At 41.8% G+C, this 23096-nt stretch overlaps 4 protein-coding genes across 4 annotated transcripts; all 4 read right to left on the bottom strand.

The window, feature by feature from the left end:
- Positions 1-3639: 3639 nt before the first annotated feature.
- On the bottom strand, positions 3640-4549 carry LOC115533719 (gamma-crystallin M1). Its single transcript, XM_030344359.1, has 3 exons — positions 4464-4549; positions 4059-4310; positions 3640-3945 (listed from the first exon to the last, which is right to left on the bottom strand). Exons 1-3 carry the CDS (start codon positions 4473-4475, stop codon positions 3673-3675), a joined length of 537 nt encoding a protein of 178 aa, XP_030200219.1. The 5' UTR covers positions 4476-4549; the 3' UTR covers positions 3640-3672.
- Positions 4550-8330: 3781 nt separating this feature from the next.
- LOC115533722 (gamma-crystallin M1-like) lies at positions 8331-9241 on the bottom strand. The gene is made up of 3 exons (XM_030344362.1): positions 9156-9241; positions 8751-9002; positions 8331-8637 (listed from the first exon to the last, which is right to left on the bottom strand). The coding sequence occupies exons 1-3, from the start codon at positions 9165-9167 to the stop codon at positions 8365-8367; spliced, it is 537 nt and encodes a 178-aa protein (XP_030200222.1). The 5' UTR covers positions 9168-9241; the 3' UTR covers positions 8331-8364.
- Positions 9242-12657: 3416 nt separating this feature from the next.
- LOC115533709 (gamma-crystallin M1-like) lies at positions 12658-13575 on the bottom strand. The gene is made up of 3 exons (XM_030344338.1): positions 13484-13575; positions 13078-13329; positions 12658-12964 (listed from the first exon to the last, which is right to left on the bottom strand). Exons 1-3 carry the CDS (start codon positions 13493-13495, stop codon positions 12692-12694), a joined length of 537 nt encoding a protein of 178 aa, XP_030200198.1. The 5' UTR covers positions 13496-13575; the 3' UTR covers positions 12658-12691.
- Positions 13576-17562: 3987 nt separating this feature from the next.
- LOC115533629 (gamma-crystallin M1-like) lies at positions 17563-18459 on the bottom strand. Its single transcript, XM_030344217.1, has 3 exons — positions 18391-18459; positions 17983-18234; positions 17563-17869 (listed from the first exon to the last, which is right to left on the bottom strand). The coding sequence occupies exons 1-3, from the start codon at positions 18400-18402 to the stop codon at positions 17597-17599; spliced, it is 537 nt and encodes a 178-aa protein (XP_030200077.1). The 5' UTR covers positions 18403-18459; the 3' UTR covers positions 17563-17596.
- Positions 18460-23096: the final 4637 nt, after the last annotated feature.

Here is a 23096-nt window from a genome sequence, read left to right as displayed (position 1 = left end):
GCTTAGATGATACAACAGGGACTAAAAGTTCTACCTGAGAACTTGCCACTGAAAGACCTGGGTTTTAGAGTCACACCTCAGGTCTCACCAAATTAAACTTAGGAGGGCGGTGTTTGAAAGTAACATCGACATATGGCTTCCTGATGATTCCATCATATGGATATATAGACGTGAACTGTCATTTTGAAACACTGCTGATTTCACTGGCTGTAAGTCATGGCTGCGCCCCAATGTGGAAGTTGTTAAAAAAAAACTATGCATGGTTACTATGTATGAAGTTTGGGGACCCTACTAGTTCAGAATGTACTTCTACAACCTGAACCTCACTTCCTATTTTAGTAACCACGAGTTTGGCTAGCCAAACTCGTCCGGACATTGGGTTAAATTGTATTATTTATTGCCGATGTTTACAACATGAGTCATATTTAATTTGTTTGATTCATCGTTTTCCCAGCTGATGTTATGTATGTTAGTCTATGTTAGTTTATTGTTTGTTTGCCTCGTTTCTTTTCCGTCACCGTATTACATCACGATTGCTGCCACAGAGTTTCTACAGCGTTCATACTGTTCCCACCTACTAGAGAAAAAACCACAGCAGACAGCGGCCTTAAGATGGACCGATTCTTCTTGATTCATATGTGGTCATTTTATTTAGTTTACGAGGATCCATGTATTTAGTTGTTGGCAAATATCTGATTTTATATTTGCCTTGTTAATTGAAATACATTCATGTTAATAATGAATTTCCTTTTTTATTATTAAATCTTAAATTAGTTGGAGTTAAAGCGTAGATAAATTAAGCAATACATTCAAGGTTATAAGATAGATGCACCCCATCTATGTGCAATCACACAATTGCCTACATTAATTAATATTGTTGGATTCCACACATTGCACCGCTAATGTAACAATGCCACTGTCTTTTGAAATCAATGTTTATCGGATGGTACAGAATTTTCTGGACAAAATAACATTAATTTCAATAAAAGTACTACCAAATGTCTCTTGCTTATGGGAAATGCAGAATCTGCACAAAAAGTATGTATGTTATGCAGGGATGGACTGGGACAGAAATTTGTCCCGGGACTTTGGGATGGAGAGGCCTTTTATGAGACCGCGGGAATAGCGTGCGTAGAATTTTGCCACGGCTTAAAATAATAAAAACTAGTCCTTATCCGTGGATATGTGCATTGCAACTGCATTTCAATGTTGGGATGTGCATGTGTTTAGAATATTGTGAAGATCACTGGGAAATATTTTCTAAGTACAAAATATTAGAAATTTCATGTGCCTAGAAAGGTAAATAAAGGCTGAAAATGATCTAAATAGTGCAAGATACAATTATTTTAGAGGAAAAAAATTGTCATACACATACACAGGGTTTGGGAGATGGGGGCGGGCCAGGGTTTGTTTGTTGTGCGTTGCTGTGGTTACCGGTGTTGAAGTGTTCCAATGGTTTATTAGCGGTGGTATCTAATAAATCGCTCTCTAATCAATACTTCATTCACTGCCTCTTCCGTGGTCATTACAATATTATGAATAGTTCTCCGACGTCTCTGGTACTTCCATAATTAGTTTAAGTCAACATATATTGCCAAACATGCTCGCTAGTGCACCTGTCATAGCTATACTGCTTTGTCCTGTTCCCGCCTCACCATTGGTCTCGCTGACAGGGGCGTCGCCGTCAACCTTGGCTTCTCCACGGAAAAGGTCGGGTCATTAAGCACATTTGGCTGCGTCTTGCTCTAATTTATTTTTCCTTTTCAACCTCAACTTCTGAGCGCCACCCAATTATTTTTCCTCTCCACCAACTTTTTTACTATTTGACATTTTCGTATTTCTGTGTGACTTCAGTGAGATCAACGACAAGTAAGTGACCCGGCCGTGTGTCAGGCTGAGCCAATCAGAAATGACAGACCGCGGAGCAGTCCAAGTTGGGAGGGGCCGTTCGGCCGCTCGCTTTGGCCGCTCGCTTTGCTCCCATACACTGTGGGGGTGCTCCCCCCTCTAAATTGACAGTAATACATCGGCCCCGTTTCACCGTCAGGCAAGAGCTCCGTTTCGCGCTGTAAGCAAATATCCGGCAGCAGGCCACCCCAAATCACGGCTTACTTAACGTTTTCCTTACATCTTTTACAACAAAAAATATATATCAATATATAATAATAAAAAAAATATATAATAATAATTAAAAAAATCTAAAATAATTACGGCCGGCCGGCTCGGCCTGAAATCGTACGGCCGTTCGGGAAATCTCCCGAACCTCCCGATGGCCAGTCCGCCCCTGATGTTATGTATGTATGCTGATAAATTATTTGCTACAATCACCCCTATCGACATTGTCTTTTGAGGTTTAGCTGGTATTTTTGAACTGCATCATTTCTGAGGTGGAGGTAGATGGAGGGAGTTGACCAACCAGGAGTTCAACAGTCTAGAATTTTTTTTAACAATGTATGGCTGCATCCATATTATGATATTAATTCCTGCTTGGCCAGTCTAATAATCATTGCAAATCACAAAAATGAATATCAGGCTGGTCTCATGATGCTTTGTTGCAGGAACCTTAAAAACAATTGTTCTCAACTGGTCTGGCCTTAGGAGACACTTTTGGGTCCCGACCCACCATTTGAGAAACCCTGCTTTAGAAGATACCATGGACAGTTGGAGATTATCAACGATCACAAATTGATGGGTTGGAAATATGTATGACAAGGAAGTGCAGCGATTGTGGTGCAAACATTTAATACACTGCTACACCTTGTGTGATGGAAAATCTACATGTTGTTACATTTTTGGTCTATCTATGAACTTAAGTTTTGTTACTATTTTGTGTGATGCATATATTGCCTGCCTTCTACTCTCCTTTTCGGTCATCTAACGTGTGAAACTTCGAGGGTCGTGTGATGCATTTTATTGCCTGCCTGTTCCATGTTTTCGTGTGTTGTAAATCATCTTTCATGCAATCCTTTGATGTATGGGCCTGTTCCTCGACCCCCTGGCTAGCATCAACGAAGCCAGAGGGTTACATGGCACTGCCACCACCCCCTCCAATGGCAATGTAAAGATTACCAGCTGGTTAACAAAGGCTTTTGGTTTATTGGGGGCCAACTGCCCTCAAGGATCCGATCTAAGTGTATAAAAGCTCCTAACTTTAGCTACTCAGTGGACTTCTCCCGAGAGTACCTTTAGAGTATGAAGTAACACGCAAAGAGAAGCTCCCATCTGAGGCCTCCGATTATTGTAATGTATGCCTGTTATGTTGTTTGTTGATGCATGTTGTGATGTATCTTTGTTCGTACTTTTATTACAAATATATATGACCAGCAATTGCCTGCAAGTATTGTGTGCTTTTTGCATCTAAATATCTCATCAGCTTAGACGCAATATCTGATAGAGAAATTGCCACGACACTTGTCTCCCATTACACATTCTGTGAATAAAGGGATAGTTCATCTTTAACAAACCTCAGAGGGATAGGCCTTTGGAAGCCTTGGTTCTGACATAAGGCCAACTCATAAAATCTCTGTGAGATCAGTGGTTCAAAACACTCAAAGTTGGCCTTTAAATGTTGCTCTGATGGTCTTCTGTATGCTCAGTGGTCCTATTTCACTAAAAATAACAAGCAAGAAATCCATCAAATGTAAGTTAGATCATGTTTTATTGATGAGGAAACTAACACATGTCAGTGATACGCCTCATGCTCATGAACCTCTGGCCGCTCATCATCTCCCTGAAGCTCCTGTACTCTCCAGGCCTCATGTACATCATCCTGCCCTTGTAGTGAGGCTGCTCGTACATCAGCCAGTGGCCGTCCATCACGTGGCAGGACTGGCAGTCGGACATGCGGTAACGATCCTGGATGTTGTCACAGTCGTCCATCATCTCATTGGACTGACCACCGAAGTTCTCCCTCTCGTAGATCTTCATCCTGAACTGGCCTCTGTGCTGTAATGCAGAGATTCAGAGAAACAGTGTAAGCTGACCTATTAGCAAACAAAGTCAATTTAACAGTTTAACTTTGTTAGTGTAACACTTGAACTGTTGGTGAGTTCTCTTACAAAGGGGATCATTCTGCAGGACCTGATGTTGTCAAACATCATTCCCATGCTCTGCATGCGGTGCATGTCGTTGTACTCTCCCCTCCTCATGAAGAACTGCTGGCCCATGTAGTTGTTCTTCTCATAGAGCATGAAGCAGCCGCTCTCCACCCTGCAGGACTGGCACCTGCTCATGTGGGAGGACATGTCGGAGCAGTCGCTCATGCACTCATAGGAGCGACCCTGGAAGTTCTTCTCCTCGTAGAAAGTGATCTGAAACAAATAATTTGTCAACCATGGTATATCATTACAGAACATTGTGCTATTTCTGATGATAACAACAAGTTGGCTGCAATATTTAATGTACAATATATTGAATGTTATTACATGAATACAAATCAATGATTTATGTTGATATATCTTTACCTTGCCCATCATGATTGTGGTGTTGGTGGTCTCTCAGAGATCGGTTGGTGAACTGATGCTCTTCCTGTGTCAAGCCCCTACATTTATACCTGAACAGACCCAAAGACTGCATGACGGCCCCTATTGTTCAAAGTACTGAATCATGACTCTGACTCAACATACTGTAGAAGCTTCCACATGCTCTTAACAGCCAGGGTTAAGCTATTTTAACGTACAGATGGATACTGCCCTGAAAAACCTAAAGAGGATTCAAAACGAACTTGTATATATATATATATATATATATATATATATATATATATATATATATATATATATATATATATATATATATATATGTATAGATATATATGACACAATAATTGAACCTTAACTTGGATGTTGGACAATTCTGATTCTAAATTGTCAAAAAACACATCCATTCAAAATGATCAAGTAATTGATTCGAATTCTAAAGCCCTCCCGAACAAGGAGGCTATAGTTAGTGGGATCATCCAGATAGTCAAGTTTGCTTTTCATATGAATTTGTCTGGCCTTTGCCAAACAGATAAAATAACTATGTGCTGGTCTTGCTCTCTTTGCTCTTGCCGTATCTAGTTTGAAGTAAAGCAAAACATATACTCCGCTACGAAAAAGCTTTTGTGTAGATTTCTGTAAATATTTGACCATGATTCTGTCTTAATTTGGATGAACAATTAAGAGTGCCATGTATTTTCTTAATTCGGCAGACTGCGGTATTTCTTGGTTATCATCAACAGAAACGTCCTCCTCCGAGTACCGATTCAACCTATTTTTAATTTATTTTTTAAGTGTCTTTCAATGGGGTCAAGGCCAGAATGATTATGCAGAAAGAAAAACAGTATGGGTACTCGGCTACTCGCAAGGTCATGGTGATCTCACAAGTCTAACAGCTGGGCCCGCTAAATGCGTTGCCTCGATTGTGGCAGCGCCCTGTTCAAAGCCTCTCTAGTGGATGCTTGTCGGGAGCAGAGGCGCCGCAACCCATTAGGCATACCAGGCAACTGCCTGGGGCCCCGCAATTGTTTGGGGGCCCCGGGCCACGGGGGGGGCCCCCTAGAGCCCAAAACCCCCCCCCGTCCCCCCCCGTCCCCCAGTCAACAATCGCTCAACCCCCCCCCCCCCCGTCAACAATCGCTCCACCCCCCCCCCCCCCCCCCTAGAGCCCAAAACCACCCCCCATCCCCCCCCGTCCCCCGGTCAACAATCGCTCCACCCCCCCCCCCCCCCCGTCAACAATCGCTCCACCCCCCCCCCCGTCAACAATCCTCTGCCTAGGGCCCCCACACTACCTACAATCGCCCCTGGTCGGGAGTTTACCACTTTGTCGATGGAAGGGCTTAAAACCAGGACATTAAATTCCACCAAGAGTCCGTATGCTCCACCAGTAATCACTAAATTCCAATTGTCCAAACACATGGCCGAACACGCGCTGCGAGTCGCGCTCATTTCCATAAAGTTAACTGAAGTTCAACTTTTTTCCCTCCCCTTTACCCGCCAGTGAGTTCACCTCACCGCACGCGAGCCTTTGAAGAATCCCTTGCCCGCGGCTCTGCCCCAGCTAATGCAGGGCCTCGAGTGTGGCTCTCCCCTCCCATTCACTTTGTATTGGACGGATGATGGATGCTTGCTCGCGAGGGCCACTCTGCTGATGTCACTAGCTTTAAATCATGGCTGTGCCCTAATGTTGAAGGTGTTAAAAAAAACATAATTGAATGGTGACTATGTATGAAGTTTGGGCACCATAATAGTACAGAAAGGACTTGTGCAAGCTGATCTTCACTTCCTATTTTGGTGACCAAGCTAGGCAAAGACGACTGGACATTGGGTCAAGTTATTTTATTTATTGTTGATGTGTACAATATAAATCATATTTAATCTGTTTTGTTTTGTTCATTGTTGTTTACCCAGCTGAAGTTATTGGTCTACGTACACATATATGTGCTTACTCACAATTGCCTAGACCAGAGGTCTTTAACAGGGGATCCGCGACCCCTAGGTGGTACTGCAGGGGGGTTGCGAAAGTTTTGGTTGATTAGACAATTATTTTATATTCCCCCCGCAATTTTTTCCACGAATTGAAATGTCTTTAAATACACACTAACATGAATCCAACACACTAGCCACGTTTACATGGACACTTTTGATCCGATTTCTAATCGGAATAGATCTATTCCTATCATAGGATCCGAATGGCATTTACAAAAGTGTCAAGCGTACGTTCGTATGTCTCACACGCACACCTGACACATCAGGACTGGCTGCAACAATTTTATGTATTTGATTTTAGTGAAAGCCCAGCAGGAGAGAGCTTTTCTCTGCCTGCTCCTTCAATTAAGAAGAAGGACAGCACAGCGACTCGTCCGGTCTTTATATCTACCCGCTCTTCCGCCGCAAACAATACGTGTTTGGATGTGAGTGCGCAGCCAAGACTGTTGGGAGAGAGAGAGAGAGTGCTGTTATCTAAGGGATAATGTACAGAATGCCGGCCATTATCGGGGAAATAAGCGATCAGCAGAGAAATAGTCCACCAAAGACGTTGACGTCGCTAGCAACCGGACTCGCTGGGGTTGATAAGTTACCAGACTATTTCGGAGTGATAAGAAAGACACTAAGAAACACCACTGATTTTCGTTTCCACATTTATGCTTTAAAAATGTCTATTTGAATAGCTTTAATGCATGATTAAATGCAATTGACGGACATTGATGATCTTGCCAGGTATCAGTTTATTATGTTATGTTATGTTTATGAATGACAGTGGCATGGCTACCCTACTCACTGTACCTTGCCCATGTTTAAAATAAACACATGAATATATGAACCTGTGTATTATTTGAATATCTTAGTCTTGAATGCAAAATAACAAGGTACATTTATACATGGCACTATAGGACCAGTTTAAGATAAAACACAATTTTATGCAATATATAAGTAGGGGTTCCCCGCTCAATCTCTCCATCAGTTTGGGGGTCCTTGCCCTGGAAAACATTGAAGACCCCTGGCCTAGACTCATTTATATTTTTGGATTACACACATTGTACTGCTATAGTAACACTGTCTTTTGCAATCAATCGGTTGGTACAGAGCATGTGGACAAAATAACAGTGAATTTCCATGAAAGTACTACACAAGGTCTTGTGTTTATGCGTAATGCCGAATCAGCATAACAAAGCGATTTTGATAATTGTATCTTAGATATTTTAGTTAAGCAAGGGGAGGCGATTACAATGGTTGGACCACCAAGAACGGCAGTGCACCTTGAATTTTTCCTGGTCTTTTTGAACTGCAGCACTTCTGAGGTTCTAGTCTCGTGAGACCATTTTTGGAAAACATTAAAATAATGCCTGGATCATTCAACGCTCACTGGAGGGAGTTGACCAACAAAGAGTACCACAGTATAGAGATTTTTTAACAATATAAGACTGTGCCCATATTAGGAAAGATATGCTGCCTATGGCTAATGATCATTGCTAAAACCAACCGTGAATATCCGGATGTTCTCACAATGCTATGGTGGAGGAACATTTAGAAGATACTCCAGCTAGGTGACAAATTGACAAATTGATCGGTTGGAATTGTTGATCAAATGGAGGCAGTGATGGTAATACACAGCTACACCTTCTCTACCATTACAAAATCTGTGATTAACGGGATAGTTCTTCTTTGATAAACCTCAGGGGGATAGGCCTTTGGAAGCCTTGGTTCTGACATTAGGCCAACTCATGGAATCTCTCTGTGAGATCAGACGTTCAAAACACTCAAGGTCGGCTTTCAAATGTTGCGCTGATGGTCTTCTGTATGCTCAGTGGTCCTATTTCACAAATAATATGCAAGAAATTCAGCAAATTTAAGTTAGGTCATGTTTTATTGATGAGAAAACTTAACACATGTCAGTGATACGCCTCATGCTCATGAACCTCTGGCCGCTCATCATCTCCCTGAAGCTCCTGTACTCTCCGGGCCTCATGTACATCATCCTGCCCTTGTAGTGAGGCTGCTCGTACATCAGCCAGTGGCCGTCCATCACGTGGCAGGACTGGCAGTCGGACATGCGGTAACGATCCTGGATGTTGTCACAGTCGTCCATCATCTCATTGGACTGACCACCGAAGTTCTCCCTCTCGTAGATCTTCATCCTGAACTGGCCTCTGTGCTGTAATGCAGAGATTCAGAGAAACAGTGTAAGCTAACCTATTAACAAACAAAGTCAATTTAACTGTTTAACTTTGTTAGTGTAACACTTGAACTGTTGGTGAGTTCTCTTACAAAGGGGATCATTCTGCAGGACCTGATGTTGTCAAACATCATTCCCATGCTCTGCATGCAGTGCATGTCGTTGTACTCTCCCCTCCTCATGAAGAACTGCTGGCCCATGTAGTTGTTCTTCTCATAGAGCATGAAGCAGCCGCTCTCCACCCTGCAGGACTGGCACCTGCTCATGTGGGAGGACATGTCGGAGCAGTCACTCATGCACTCATAGGAGCGACCCTGGAAGTTCTTCTCCTCGTAGAAAGTGATCTGAAACAAATAATTTGTCAACCATGGTATATCATTACGGAACATTGTGCTATTACTAAATGTTACAACAAGTTGGCTGCAATATTTAATGTAGAATATATTGAATCTTATTACATGAATACAAATCAATGATTTATGTTAATAAATCTTTACCTTGCCCATCATGATTGTGGTGTTGGTGGTCTCTCAGAGATCGGTTGGTGAACTGATGCTCTTCCTGTGTCAAGCCCCTACATTTATACCTGAACAGACCCAAAGACTGCATGACGGCCCCTATTGTTCAAAGTACTGAATCATGACTCTGACTCAACATACTGTAGAAGCTTCCACATGCTCTTAACAGGGTTAAGCTATTTTAACGTATAGATGGATACTGCCCTGAAAAACCTAAAGAGGATTCAAAATGAACTTGTATGTATATATATATATATATATATATATATATATATATATATATATATATATATATATGTATAGATATATATGACACAATAATTTAACCTTAACTTGGATGTTGGACAATTCTGATTCTAAATTGTCAAAAAACACATCCATTCAAAATGATCAAGTAATTGATTCGAATTCTAAAGCCCTCCCGAACAAGGAGGCTATAGTTAGTGGGATCATCCAGATAGTCAAGTTTGCTTTTCATATGAATTTGTCTGGCCTTTGCCAAACGGATAAAATAACTATGTGCTGGTCTTGCTCTCTTTGCTCTTGCCGTATCTAGTTTGAAGTAAAGCAAAACATATACTCCGCTGCGAAAAAGCTTTTGTGTAGATTTCTGTAAATATTTGACCATGATTCTGTCTTAATTTGGATGAACAATTAAGAGTGCCATGTATTTTCTTAATTCGGCAGACTGAGGTATTTCTTGGTTATCATCAACAGAAACGTCCTCCTCCGAGTACCGATTCAACCTATTTTTAATTTATTTTTTAAGTGGCTTTCAATGGGGTCAAGGCCAGAATGATTATGCAGGAAGAAAAACAGTATGGGTACTCGGCTACTCGCAAGGTCATGGTGATCTCACAAGTCTAACAGCTGGGCCCGCTAAATGCGTTGCCTCGATTGTGGTAGCGCCCTGTTCAAAGCCTCTCTAGTGGATGCTTGTCGGGAGTTTACCACTTTGTCGATGGAAGGGCTTAAAACCAGGACATTAAATTCCACCAAGAGTCCGTATGCTCCACCAGTAATCACTAAATTCCAATTGTCCAAACACATGGCCGAACACGCGCTGCGAGTCGCGCTCATTTCCATAAAGTTAACTGAAGTTCAACTTTTTTCCCTCCCCTTTACCCGCCAGTGAGTTCACCTCACCGCACGCGAGCCTTTGAAGAATCCCTTGCCCGCGGCTCTGCCCCACCTAATGCAGGGCCTCGAGTGTGGCTCTCCCCTCCCATTCACTTTGTATTGGACGGATGATGGATGCTGGCTCGCGAGGGCCACTCTGCTGATGTCACTAGCTTTAAATCATGGCTGTGCCCTAATGTTGAAAGTGTTAAAAAAAACATAATTGAATGGTGACTATGTATGAAGTTTGGGCACCATAATAGTACAGAAAGGACTTGTGCAAGCTGATCTTCACTTCCTATTTTGGTGACCAAGCTAGGCAAAGACGACTGGACATTGGGTCAAGTTATTTCATTTATTGTTGATGTGTACAATATAAGTCATATTTAATCTGTTTTGTTTTGTTCATTGTTGTTTACCCAGCTGAAGTTATTGGTCTACGCACACATATATGTGCATACTCACAATTGCCTAGACCAGAGGTCTTTAACAGGGGATCCGCGACCCCTAGGTGGTACTGCAGGGGGGTTGCGAAAGTTTTGGTTGATTAGACAATTATTTTATATTCCCCCCGCAATTTTTTCCAAGAATTGAAATGTCTTTAAATACACATTAACATGAATCCAACACACCAGCCACGTTTACATGGACACTTTTGATCCGATTTCTAATCGGAATAGATCTATTCCTATCATGCGATCCGAATGGCATTTACAAAAGTGTCAAGCGTACGTTCGTATGTCTCTCACGCACACCTGACACATCAGGACTGGCTGCAACAATTTTATGTATTTGATTTTAGTGAAAGCCCAGCAGGAGAGAGCTTTTCTCTGCCTGCTCCTTCAATTAAGAAGGACAGCACAGCGACTCGTCCGGTCTTTATATCTACCCGCTCCTCCGCCGCAAACAGTACGTGTTTGGATGTGAGTGCGCAGCCAAGACTTTTGGGAGAGAGAGAGAGAGTGCTGTTATGTAAGGGATAATGTACAGAATGCCGGCCATTATCGGGGAAATAAGCGATCAGCAGAGAAATAGTCCACCAAAGACGTTGACGTCGCTAGCAACCGGACTCGCTGGGGTTGATAAGTTACCAGACTATTTCGGAGTGATAAGAAAGACACTAACAGACATCACTGATTTTCGTTTACACATTTATGCTTTAAAAATGTCTATTTGAATAGCTTTTATGCATGATTAAATGCAATTGACGGACATTGATGATCTTGCCAGGTATCAGTTTATTATGTCATGTTATGTTTATGAATGACAGTAACATGGCTAGTACTCACTGTACCTTGCACATGTTTAAAATAAACACATGAATATATGAACCTGTGTATTATTTGAATATCTTAGTCTTGAATGCAAAATAACAAGGTACATTTATACATGGCACTATAGGACCAGTTTAAAATAAAACACAATTTTATGCAATATATAAGTAGGGGTTCCCCGCTCAATCTCTCCATCAGTTTGGGGGTCCTTGCCCTGGAAAACATTGAAGACCCCTGGCCTAGACTCATTTATATTTTTGGATTACACACATTGTACTGCTATAGTAACACTGTCTTTTGCAATCAATCTCTATCGGTTGGTACAGAGCATGTGGACAAAATAACAGTGAATTTCCATGAAAGTACTACACAAGGTCTTGTGTTTATGCGTAATGCCGAATCAGCATAACAAAGCGATTTTGATAATTGTATCTTAGATATTTTAGTTAAGCAAGGGGAGGCAATTACAATGGTTGGACCACCAAGAACGGCAGTGCACCTTGAATTTTTCCTGGTCTTTTTGAACTGCAGCACTTCTGAGGTTCTAGTCTCGTGAGACCATTTTTGGAAAACATTAAAATAATGCCTGGATCATTCAACGCTCACTGGAGGGAGTTGACCAACAAAGAGTACCACAGTATAGAGATTTTTTAACGATATAAGACTGTGCCCATATTAGGAAAGATATGCTGCCTATGGCTAATGATCATTGTTAAAACCAACCGTGAATATCAGGATGGTCTCACAATGCTAAGGTGGAGGAACATTTAGAAGATACTCCGGCTAGGTGACAAATTGACAAATTGATCGGTTGGAATTGTTGATCAAATGGAGGCAGTGATGGTAATACACAGCTACACCTTCTCTACCATTACAAAATCTGTGATTAACGGGATAGTTCTTCTTTGATAAACCTCAGGGGGATAGGCCTTTGGAAGCCTTGGTTCTGACATTAGGCCAACTCATGGAATCTCTCTGTGAGATCAGACGTTCAAAACACTCAAAGTCTGCTTTCAAATGTTGCGCTGATGGTCTTCTGTATGCTCAGTGGTCCTATTTCACAAATAATATGCAAGAAATTCAGCAAATTTAAGTTAGGTCATGTTTTATTGATGAGAAAACTTAACACATGTCAGTGATACGCCTCATGCTCATGAACCTCTGGCCGCTCATCATCTCCCTGAAGCTCCTGTACTCTCCGGGCCTCATGTACATCATCCTGCCCTTGTAGTGAGGCTGCTCGTACATCAGCCAGTGGCCGTCCATCACGTGGCAGGACTGGCAGTCGGACATGCGATAACGATCCTGGATGTTGTCACAGTCGTCCATCATCTCATTGGACTGACCACCGAAGTTCTCCCTCTCGTAGATCTTCATCCTGAACTGGCCTCTGTGCTGTAATGCAGAGATTCAGAGAAACAGTATAAGCTAACCTATTAACAAACAAAGTCAATTTAACTGTTTAACTTTGTTAGTGTAACACTTGAACTGTTGGTGAGTTCTCTTACAAAGGGGATCATTCTGCAGGACCTGATGTTGTCAAACATCATTCCCATGCTCTGCATGCGGTGCATGTCGTTGTACTCTCCCCTCCTCATGAAGAACTGCTGGCCCATGTAGTTGTTCTTCTCATAGAGCATGAAGCAGCCGCTCTCCACCCTGCAGGACTGGCACCTGCTCATGTGGGAGGACATGTCGGAGCAGTCGCTCATGCACTCATAGGAGCGACCCTGGAAGTTCTTCTCCTCGTAGAAAGTGATCTGAAACAAATAATTTGTCAACCATGGTATATCATTACAGAACATTGTGCTATTACTAAATGATAACAACAAGTTGGCTGCAATATTTAATGTAGAATATATTGAATCTTATTACATGAATACAAATCAATGATTTATGTTAATATATCTTTACCTTGCCCATCATGATTGTGGTGTTTGTGGTCTCTCAGAGATCGGTTGGTGAACTGATGCTCTTCCTGTGTCAAGCCCCTACATTTATACCTGAACAGACGCAAAGACTGCATGACGGCCCCTATTGTTCAAAGTACTGAATCATGACTCTGACTGAACATACTGTAGAAGCTTCCACATGCTCTTAACAGGGTTAAGCTATTTTAACGTATAGATGGATACTGCCCTGAAAAACCTAAAGAGGATTCAAAATGAACTTGTATATATATATATATATATATATATATATATATATATATATATATGTATAGATATATATGACACAATAATTGAACCTTAACTTGGATGTTGGACAATTCTGATTCTAAATTGTCAAAAAACACATCCATTCAAAATGATCAAGTAATTGATTCGAATTCTAAAGCCCTCCCGAACAAGGAGGCTATAGTTAGTGGGATCATCCAGATAGTCAAGTTTGCTTTTCATATGAATTTGTCTGGCCTTTGCCAAACGGATAAAATAACTATGTGCTGGTCTTGCTCTCTTTGCTCTTGCCGTATCTAGTTTGAAGTAAAGCAAAACATATACTCCGCTGCGAAAAAGCTTTTGTGTAGCTTTCTGTAAATATTTGACCATGATTCTGTCTTAATTTGGATGAACAATTAAGAGTGCCATGTATTTTCTTAATTCGGCAGACTGAGGTATTTCTTGGTTATCATCAACAGAAACGTCCTCCTCCGAGTACCGATTCAACCTATTTTTAATTTATTTTTTAAGTGGCTTTCAATGGGGTCAAGGCCAGAATGATTATGCAGAAAGAAAAACAGTATGGGTACTCGGCTACTCGCAAGGTCATGGTGATCTCACAAGTCTAACAGCTGGGCCCGCTAAATGCGTTGCCTTGATTGTGGCAGCGCCCTGTTCAAAGCCTCTCTAGTGGATGCTTGTCGGGAGTTTACCACTTTGTCGATGGAAGGGCTTAAAACCAGGACATTAAATTCCACCAAGAGTCCGTATGCTCCACCAGTAATCACTAAATTCCAATTGTCCAAACACATGGCCGAGCACGCGCTGCGAGTCGCGCTCATTTCCATAAAGTTAACTGAAGTTCAACTTTTTTCCCTCCCCTTTACCCACCAGTGAGTTCACCTGACCGCACGCGAGCCTTTGAAGAATCCTTTGCCCGCGGCTCTGCCCCACCTAATGCAGGGCCTCGAGTGTGGCTCTCCCCTCCCATTCACTTTGTATTGGACGGATGATGGATGCTTGCTCGCGAGGGCCACTCTGCTGATGTCACTAGCTTTAAATCATGGCTGTGCCCTAATGTTGAAGGTGTTAAAAAAAACATCATTGAATGGTGACTATGCATGAAGTTTGGGCACCATAATAGTACAGAAAGGACTTGTGCAAGCTGATCTTCACTTCCTATTTTGGTGACCAAGCTAGGCAAAGACGACTGGACATTGGGTCAAGTTATTTTAATTAATGTTGATGTGTACAATATAAGTCATATTTAATCTGTTTTGTTTTGTTCATTGTTGTTTACCCCGCTGAAATTATTGGTTAGTTTATTGTTTGTTTGCCCATTTTATTTTCCGGCACCGTCTTGCCTCCCGATAGCTGCCACAGGGTTTCTACAGCGTTCATACTGTTCCCACCTACTAGAAAACAAACCACAGCAGAAAGTGGCCACAAGATGGTCCAACCTTTATTAATTTTTATGTTTTTATTTTATCTAGTTTCCGGAGATCCATGTATTTTGTGTTGGCAAATATTCCATCTTATATTTGCAATGTTAATTAAAATGCCTTGAAGTAAACACACAATTTCGTTATTATTTTAAATCTCAAATAAGTTGAAGTAAAAGCTTAGATAAAGTAAGCAATACAATCAAGCTGATAAGGTAGAGGCACACACAGAGCCGGTTCAGACCTCCATGGGGCCCTAGGCAGAATTCTTGGGGGGGGGGGGGGGGGGGTATGGAGCGATTGTTGACGGGGGGGGGGAGTATGGAGCGATTGTTGACGGGGGGGGGGGGGGGGGGGGGTATGGGCCGATTTTTTCTTCTTTTCCCCAAGGGATAGCTCCGCTTCATCTTTCTACACTGATGATGCAATGATGCGCATGGGTAGCTATCTGACGTCCGCGACGGACAGTTACGTTGTCAGGTATTTTTTTTTTTTTTTTTTACTGGGCCTTTATTATAAATAATAAATTTGCGGGGCCCTACGCAACGTGCGTAGTGTGCGTATTGAAAGAACCGGTACTGGGCACACATATGTGTGCATACTCACAATTGCCTAGACCGGAGGTCTTCAACAGGGGATCCGCGACCCCTAGGGGGTACTGCAGGGGGGTTGCGAAAGTTTTGGTTGATCAGACAATTATTTTATATTCCCCACGCAATTTTTTCCACAAATTGAAATGTCTTTAAATACACATTAACATGAATCCAACACACTAGCCACGTTTACATGGACACTTTTGATCCGATTTCTAATCGGAATAGATCTATTCCTATCATGCGATCCGAATGGCATTTACAAAAGTGTCAAGCGTACGTTCGTATGTCTCTCACGTGCACCTGACACATCAGGACTGGCTGCAACAATTTTATGTATTTGATTTTAGTGAAAGCCCAGCAGGAGAGAGCTTTTCTCTGCCTGCTCCTTTAATTAAGAAGAAGGACAGCACAGCGACTCGTCCGGCCTTTATATCTACCCGCTCCAAACAATACGTATTTGGATGTTAGTGCGCAGCCAAGACTGTTGGGAGAGAGAGAGAGAGTGCTGTTATTTAAGGGATAATGTACAGAATGCCGGCCATTATCGGGGAAATAAGCGATCAGCAGAGAAATAGTCCACCAAAGACGTTGACATCACTAGCAACCGGACTCGCTGGGGTTGATAAGTTACCAGACTATTTCGGAGTGATAAGAAAGACACTAACAAACATCACTAATTTTCGTTTCCACATTTATGCTTTAAAAATGTCTATTTGAATAGCTTTTATGCATGATTACATGTAATTGAAAGACATTGATGATCTTGCCAGGTATCAGTTTATGTTATGTTTATGAATTACAGTGGCATGGCTACCCTACTCACTGTACCTTGCACATGTTTAAAATAAACACATGACTATATGAGCCTGTGTATTATTTGAATATCTTAGTCTTGAATGCAAAATAACAAGGTACATTTATACATGGCACTATAGGACCAGTTTAAGATAAAACACAATTGTATGCAATGTATAAGTAGGGGTTCCCCGCTCAATCTCTCCATCATTTTGGGGGTCCTTGGCCTGGAAAACATTGAAGACTCCTGGCCTAGACTCATTTATATTTTTGGATTACACACATTGTACTGCTATAGTAACACTGCCACTGTCTTTTGCAATCAATCTCTAATTCTCTATCGGTTGGTACAGAGCATGTGGACAAAAGAACAGTGAATTTCCATGAAAGTACTACAAAAGGTCTTGTGTACCTTACATTTTTCCTGGTCTTTTTGAACTGCAGCACTTCTGAGGTTCTAGTCTCGTGAGACCATTTTTGGAAAACATTAAAATAATGCCTGGATCATTCAACGCTCACTGGAGGGAGTTGACCAACAAAGAGTACCACAGTATAGAGATTTTTTAACAATATAAGACTGTGCCCATATTAGGAAAGATATGCTGCCTATGGCTAATGATCATTGCTAAAACCAACCGTGAATATCAGGATGGTCTCACAATGCTATGGTGGAGGAACATTTAGAAGATACTCCGGCTAGGTGACAAATTGACAAATTGATCGGTTGGAATTGTTGATTGAATGGAAGCAGTGATGGTAATACACAGCTACACCTTCTCTACCATTACAAAATCTGTGATTAACAGGATAATTCTTCTTTGATAAACCTCAGGGGGATAGGCCTTTGGAAGCCTTGGTTCTGACATTAGGCCAACTCATGGAATCTCTCTGTGAGATCAGTCGTTCAAAACACTCAAGGTCGGCTTTCAAATGTTGCACTGATGGTCTTCTGTATGCTCAGTGGTCCTATTTCACAAATAATATGCAAGAAATTCAGCAAATTTAAGTTAGATCATGTTTTATTGATGAGAAAACTTAACACATGTCAGTGATACGCCTCATGCTCATGAACCTCTGGCCGCTCATCATCTCCCTGAAGCTCCTGTACTCTCCGGGCCTCATGTACATCATCCTGCCCTTGTAGTGAGGCTGCTCGTACATCAGCCAGTGGCCGTCCATCACGTGGCAGGACTGGCAGTCGGACATGCGGTAACGATCCTGGATGTTGTCACAGTCGTCCATCATCTCGTTGGACTGACCACCGAAGTTCTCCCTCTCGTAGATCTTCATCCTGAACTGGCCTCTGTGCTGTAATGCAGAGATTCAGAGAAACAGTGTAAGCTGACCTATTAGCAAACAAAATCCATTTAACAGTTTAACTTTGTTAGTGTAACACTTGAACTGTTGGTGAGTTCTCTTACAAAGGGGATCATTCTGCAGGACCTGATGTTGTCAAACATCATTCCCATGCTCTGCATGCGATGCATGTCGTTGTACTCTCCCCTCCTCATGAAGAACTGCTGTCCCATGTAGTTGTTCTTCTCATAGAGCATGAAGCAGCCGCTCTCCACCCTGCAGGACTGGCACCTGCTCATATGGGAGGACATGTCGGAGCAGTCGCTCATGCACTCATAGGAGCGACCCTGGAAGTTCTTCTCCTCGTAGAAAGTGATCTGAAACAAAACATTTGTCAACCATGGTATATCATTACAGAACATTATGCTATTACTTATTGATAATAACAAGTTGGCTATAATATTTAATGTACAATTTATTTTTTATGTTATTATAAAAATAGAAATCAATGATTCATGTTAATATTTCTTTACCTTGCCCATCATGATTGTGGTGTAGGTGGTCTCTCAGAGATCGGTTGGTGAACTGATGCTCTACCTGTGTCAAGCCCCTACATTTATACCTGAACAGACCCAAAGACTGCATGACGGCCCCTATTGTTCAAACTACTGACTCATGACTCTCAGTCAACATGCTGTAAAAGCCCATTGAGAAGCTTCCACATGTTCTTAACAAGGTTGAGCTAATTGAACGTATAGATGGATACACGAGAAACTTAAATAGGATTAAAACCCAGAATTGTTCAATTCGCTCAGATATTTTTGAATTATTTTTACACCATAGTCTTGGGAATACTTGATTCTGAAGGGCTGCAGGGCGTCCATTAATTCCTGATACATGGACACCTGTAGTTCCAGTAAAATTGTCTGTTCAGCCTTCAAAACGAGAGCTGGTAAATTATTAAAATTGCATCTTTAATCAAAAAATTTATGCATATGCTATAGAGCGTATCTGTGTTATAATGGTTGAGAAGAAAATTATAAATATTTACACTTTATGTTGAAAGAATAGAATGTCGCGATTCCCTTTGAAACGAATGTTGCGGTGATTAGTCTTCAAAACGAGAGCTGGTAAATTGTGAAAAATGAATTAAAATGTAATCGGACAGCACAATTATATGCTTCAGACCCTAGAGTATCTGTGGTATAAAGGCTGGGAAAAATATCAAATTATAAATATGTACAATGCATAACGTTAGCCCTCTGGCTCATAGCTGAGTGGACTAGAAAAACCTCCCGTTGCCAAGTCGTATCTAAGTTCCGTCCTATTTACTGGAGTGAACAATGTTTCCGTTGCATAAGAACCTTATGGGAGGGTAATGGACATGGACATGCCCGATCTCGTCTGATCTCGGAAGCTAAGCATGGTCGGGCCTGGTTAGTACATGGATGGGAGACCGCCTGGGACTACCAGGTGCTGCAAGTGGCGTCTGAGGGTGTCCTATAGGTGGCACACTTCCCCTGGCCCCTTCACGATCCCGCAGTGCAGTGACGAGGACACTATGATGTCGAATGTGCTGTCCTTCGGACGTAAATCCGAGGTCCTGACTCACTGAGGTCATAAAAGATCCCAGGGCACTATTCGCAAAGATTAGGGCTTTCCCCGATGTCCTGGTCCAACTAGGTTCGTTCAATCTGGCCCCCTAATCATCCTCCTGTATTACTGGCTGACTCATTAATTCCCTCACTCTCCACCTCAAACTGGTGTGTGGTGAGCGTTCTGGCGCCGTTTGTCTGCTGTGCATCACCCAAGAGGGTGCTACAAACTGGTGGTGGTTAGTGAGGTCCACCCTTCACTATATAGCGTCTTTGAGTGTCTAGAAAAGCGCTTTATAAATTCAATCCATTATTATTAAAGTCACACTATATCAATAAAACAAGAATAATACAAACAACAAAACAAAACAAACAACAATAAACAACTAACTCATTCAAAAGAGATAAACAGTGAATGACAAGCAATAGGAACCGATAGTAATCAGGCACATTTACTGATCTAAATGGAATTCATAAATATTTTTTTTAAGCAAATATTTGAAAGAACGTCTACTTTTGGTGAGTCTGATGCTAAAGACGAGCTTATTCCAAGCAGAAGAAGTCCTATAGAGAACAGTTCTCATCATTAAATTTGTTCGTGGACTTGGCACAACCAGATGACCAGTGCTTACGTTACTTTACTTTGGATTGTAAAATGCCTGAAAATATAAATTAATGGTCTAAATTTATTTTCTTTGGCAAGTGACCATGGTATAAGCGGCATAATGCCCTTCGAGGTGTCCATAATGAGGAATTAATGGACTTCGCAGAGGCCTGCCTCTGGTTCTAGCGCAGCTTGCCCACTGCAGCCGTCCGTCAACGGATGACAGAAGGCGTGTCTGACAGATGGGGGAGTGGTATTTGCTGACGGAGCCAAGATCTGATTGGCTGACGGATCCGTTGCAGCCTGAAAATTCACAATTTTCTCAACTTCTGAACGCAAGAGACCACCGGAAATCGAGGCGGCAGTATAGAGTCAAAAGTCAGACAATTCGCGAAAATAGAGTAGTATAATATCTGATATATATATATATATATATAGCCTATATATATATATATATATATATATATATATATATATATATTGTATTTGACGTTTTGTACTTATATTATACTATATACCTGACATTTTTATTTTATTGTTTATTGTTATTGTTCCCCTACTTTGGCAATGAGTTGTAACTGGTCATTTAAAAACATTTTGAGGAGATAATCTGCGGGTTGGTGAGGGGTGTCACATGCCACCGCACACTTTTTGCACTTTTTTTCGGATGACACAAAGCCAAATCATCTCTACAGATGTCATGTTTGAGATTGTCGATGCCGTTAATTTGTGAAACGACAGTCACTGCCCTCTAGAGGATTTATTGCGTAACATCCATAACAACGCTGAAACCGGACGGAGGTATGAAGGGTAGTCCCGGAGACAACCCTTGGTACGGACAGACAAATTCCGTCCAGAACCGGAGGTATGAATCGGTTATGAAAAAGGAAATGCATTGTGGGGCGTCAAAAGTTGAGAAATGTTCAACTCTTCAGACAGCAGCGGATCCTTCAGCCAATCAGATCGCGGTTATGCAAATAGTAGCCTACCCACGCATCTACTGGATCCATTTTGACATAACAAGCAGGAAGAAGCAGGAAAAATCAGGTCACCTCTTGTTAGTTTCACCTTTTGTATTTAATCCACACATCGGCTTTGTAGCGGGAAGCGATTTGATTTGCTGCAGTATGCATCTACAAAGACTAGTAGTCCCCTATACATCAGACACGCCCTCAGCTATCCGTCGACGGACGCATGTAGTGTGACCAAGGCGTGAACAAAGAAGCCCCAAGGCATAAGCCTCCACCGTCGGCGTCCATTAATTCCTGATAATGGACACCACTTTGGGCATTATCCCTTGCCTTATATGACAATTTCTCAACCCAAAGACAAAAACACAAATTCAGAACAAGTAGTAAACACATGTAACCATATCTTTTTTTGACATTAAAGCTAGGTATAAGTGAATCAGGGTGTCTGGTGGGAGGCTGAGAGCCAGTCTGTTACCTCTCTTTCCTTGGCAGGATGCATGTGGATACTTTCTGCCAAAGTAATTAAATCAAGTAAAAAAAAAATTACACATACGCTGACACTCACACACTCTATCGCCCTCGGACATTTGGACACGGGCATCATGGCTAACTGTTGCTATCTGGCTCTCTGCTCTGAGAGCAGACCTTCCTGCACCAGCGGTCCCCCTAGGGCCTAGTGACTCGAGCGCTCTTTTTGTTTGGGTGCTTTAATTAGCAAAAAGGGAATAAAACATTGTATAGTATTGTTCCTGAGCTAAACTTGCAGCATAAAAGTAATAAACATAACATCAACAAATGTAAAAGGGCATATCAATTTAGGCATACTCGGTTCTAGATTACAATGACTAGTATGCTTTTAAAATAGAAAATGTCCCTCTTCTGTTAGGTTGAAGTGTCAACACTGTGAAGCTCATAATGTGCATACTTTTAAAGAAGTGCAATTATAATTAGGCTTAGAAAGTGCCATTGTTTTTCTTACAAAATAACTCGCATTGGACTGATGGCCATAATGAGCGACGATATTTAGCTTATTATCATGAACATAAAACAGTTCCTGAGCTAAACTTGCAGCATGAAAGTATAAACAATTATAATTAGGATTAGAATGTGCCATCGTTTTTGAGTGGCTGACTGGCTAAGGTAGGGGAGAGCCGGGTCGATTGAAACGTGGGACGATTGAAAGACGGGACGATTGAAACACAGCGATTTCCTCGAAAACCACGCAAGGCTTTCAAGTCAAACTTCGTCACTACGTTCAGCACGCAAGACTGACCAACCCCGGGAAATTTCGTGTAATGACGTCCCACCGTTCAAATGTTATCCCCCGAACCCGTTTTCGAGAGCGCTAAGTAAAGTCCTTCATGCGGTAGTTTTTTAAATAGTTGTGTTTTTTGTTTCATGCCATAATAATATGACTATACAACTGATGAATTAGTATAAACCTGTGATAAAGTGTGCAATGTCAGAGTTTTGAAGTTTAGAGGTAAAAAAGGTTTAAGTTTCAGTAGTCGCTGTCGGGACGATTGAAACACTTGTTTGAAACGCAACAGGTGTCATGTTATCCGGTTGACCTGGTAGTTTTTGTTTGAAATAAATCAAAGGACGTTCAACTGTGTATCCCTAAACATGACTTAGGACAGGGAAATAAGTAAATTTAATGCAAATTTAGTCGTCCAAAAGAAGAAAGGTGAGTTTTAATCGAAATGTGCATCTTGGCAATCACGCACAATTACGCACGGGCCAAAAATATATTTTGACCTATTTATATTGTGCGGAATTTAGGGCTGCAGGATATATCGGCTATGTACGATATATCGATATAATTTCCACGGGGATACAAGATTTGACAATATCGTTTATATCGATATGCGTTAAAATTGTCAGTTTCCCCCTCAAGCGTCTACAGCGCTTGCCTTGGAGACTGTGAGCGCGACCCCTCCCCCTCCCACTCTGTCTTTCCGAACGTGCCGTGTGCAAAGACGCCTCATTCCCGCCCCCTCACAACACAACAAGCATGGATGATACCCGTAAAGAAAACGAGACGGCGGCGGTAGATGAAATTGTTTCAA

The sequence above is a fragment of the Gadus morhua genome, chromosome 20 (genome assembly GCF_902167405.1).
Source record: "Gadus morhua chromosome 20, gadMor3.0, whole genome shotgun sequence".
Classification (NCBI taxonomy): Eukaryota; Metazoa; Chordata; class Actinopteri; order Gadiformes; family Gadidae; genus Gadus; species Gadus morhua.
The sequence above is the reverse complement of the archived record's forward strand: the minus strand, read 5'-3'. Positions and strand labels throughout refer to the sequence as shown.

Excerpts from the sequence above, each read along its gene's own strand:
- LOC115533709 (XM_030344338.1), bottom strand. Across the intron at positions 12,965-13,077 it reads CCTGCAGAATGATCCCCTTT|CACAGAGGCCAGTTCAGGAT; the intron begins GTAAGAGAACTC and ends TCTGCATTACAG.
- LOC115533722 (XM_030344362.1), bottom strand. Across the intron at positions 8,638-8,750 it reads CCTGCAGAATGATCCCCTTT|CACAGAGGCCAGTTCAGGAT; the intron begins GTAAGAGAACTC and ends TCTGCATTACAG.
- LOC115533629 (XM_030344217.1), bottom strand. Across the intron at positions 17,870-17,982 it reads CCTGCAGAATGATCCCCTTT|CACAGAGGCCAGTTCAGGAT; the intron begins GTAAGAGAACTC and ends TCTGCATTACAG.
- LOC115533719 (XM_030344359.1), bottom strand. Across the intron at positions 3,946-4,058 it reads CCTGCAGAATGATCCCCTTT|CACAGAGGCCAGTTCAGGAT; the intron begins GTAAGAGAACTC and ends TCTGCATTACAG.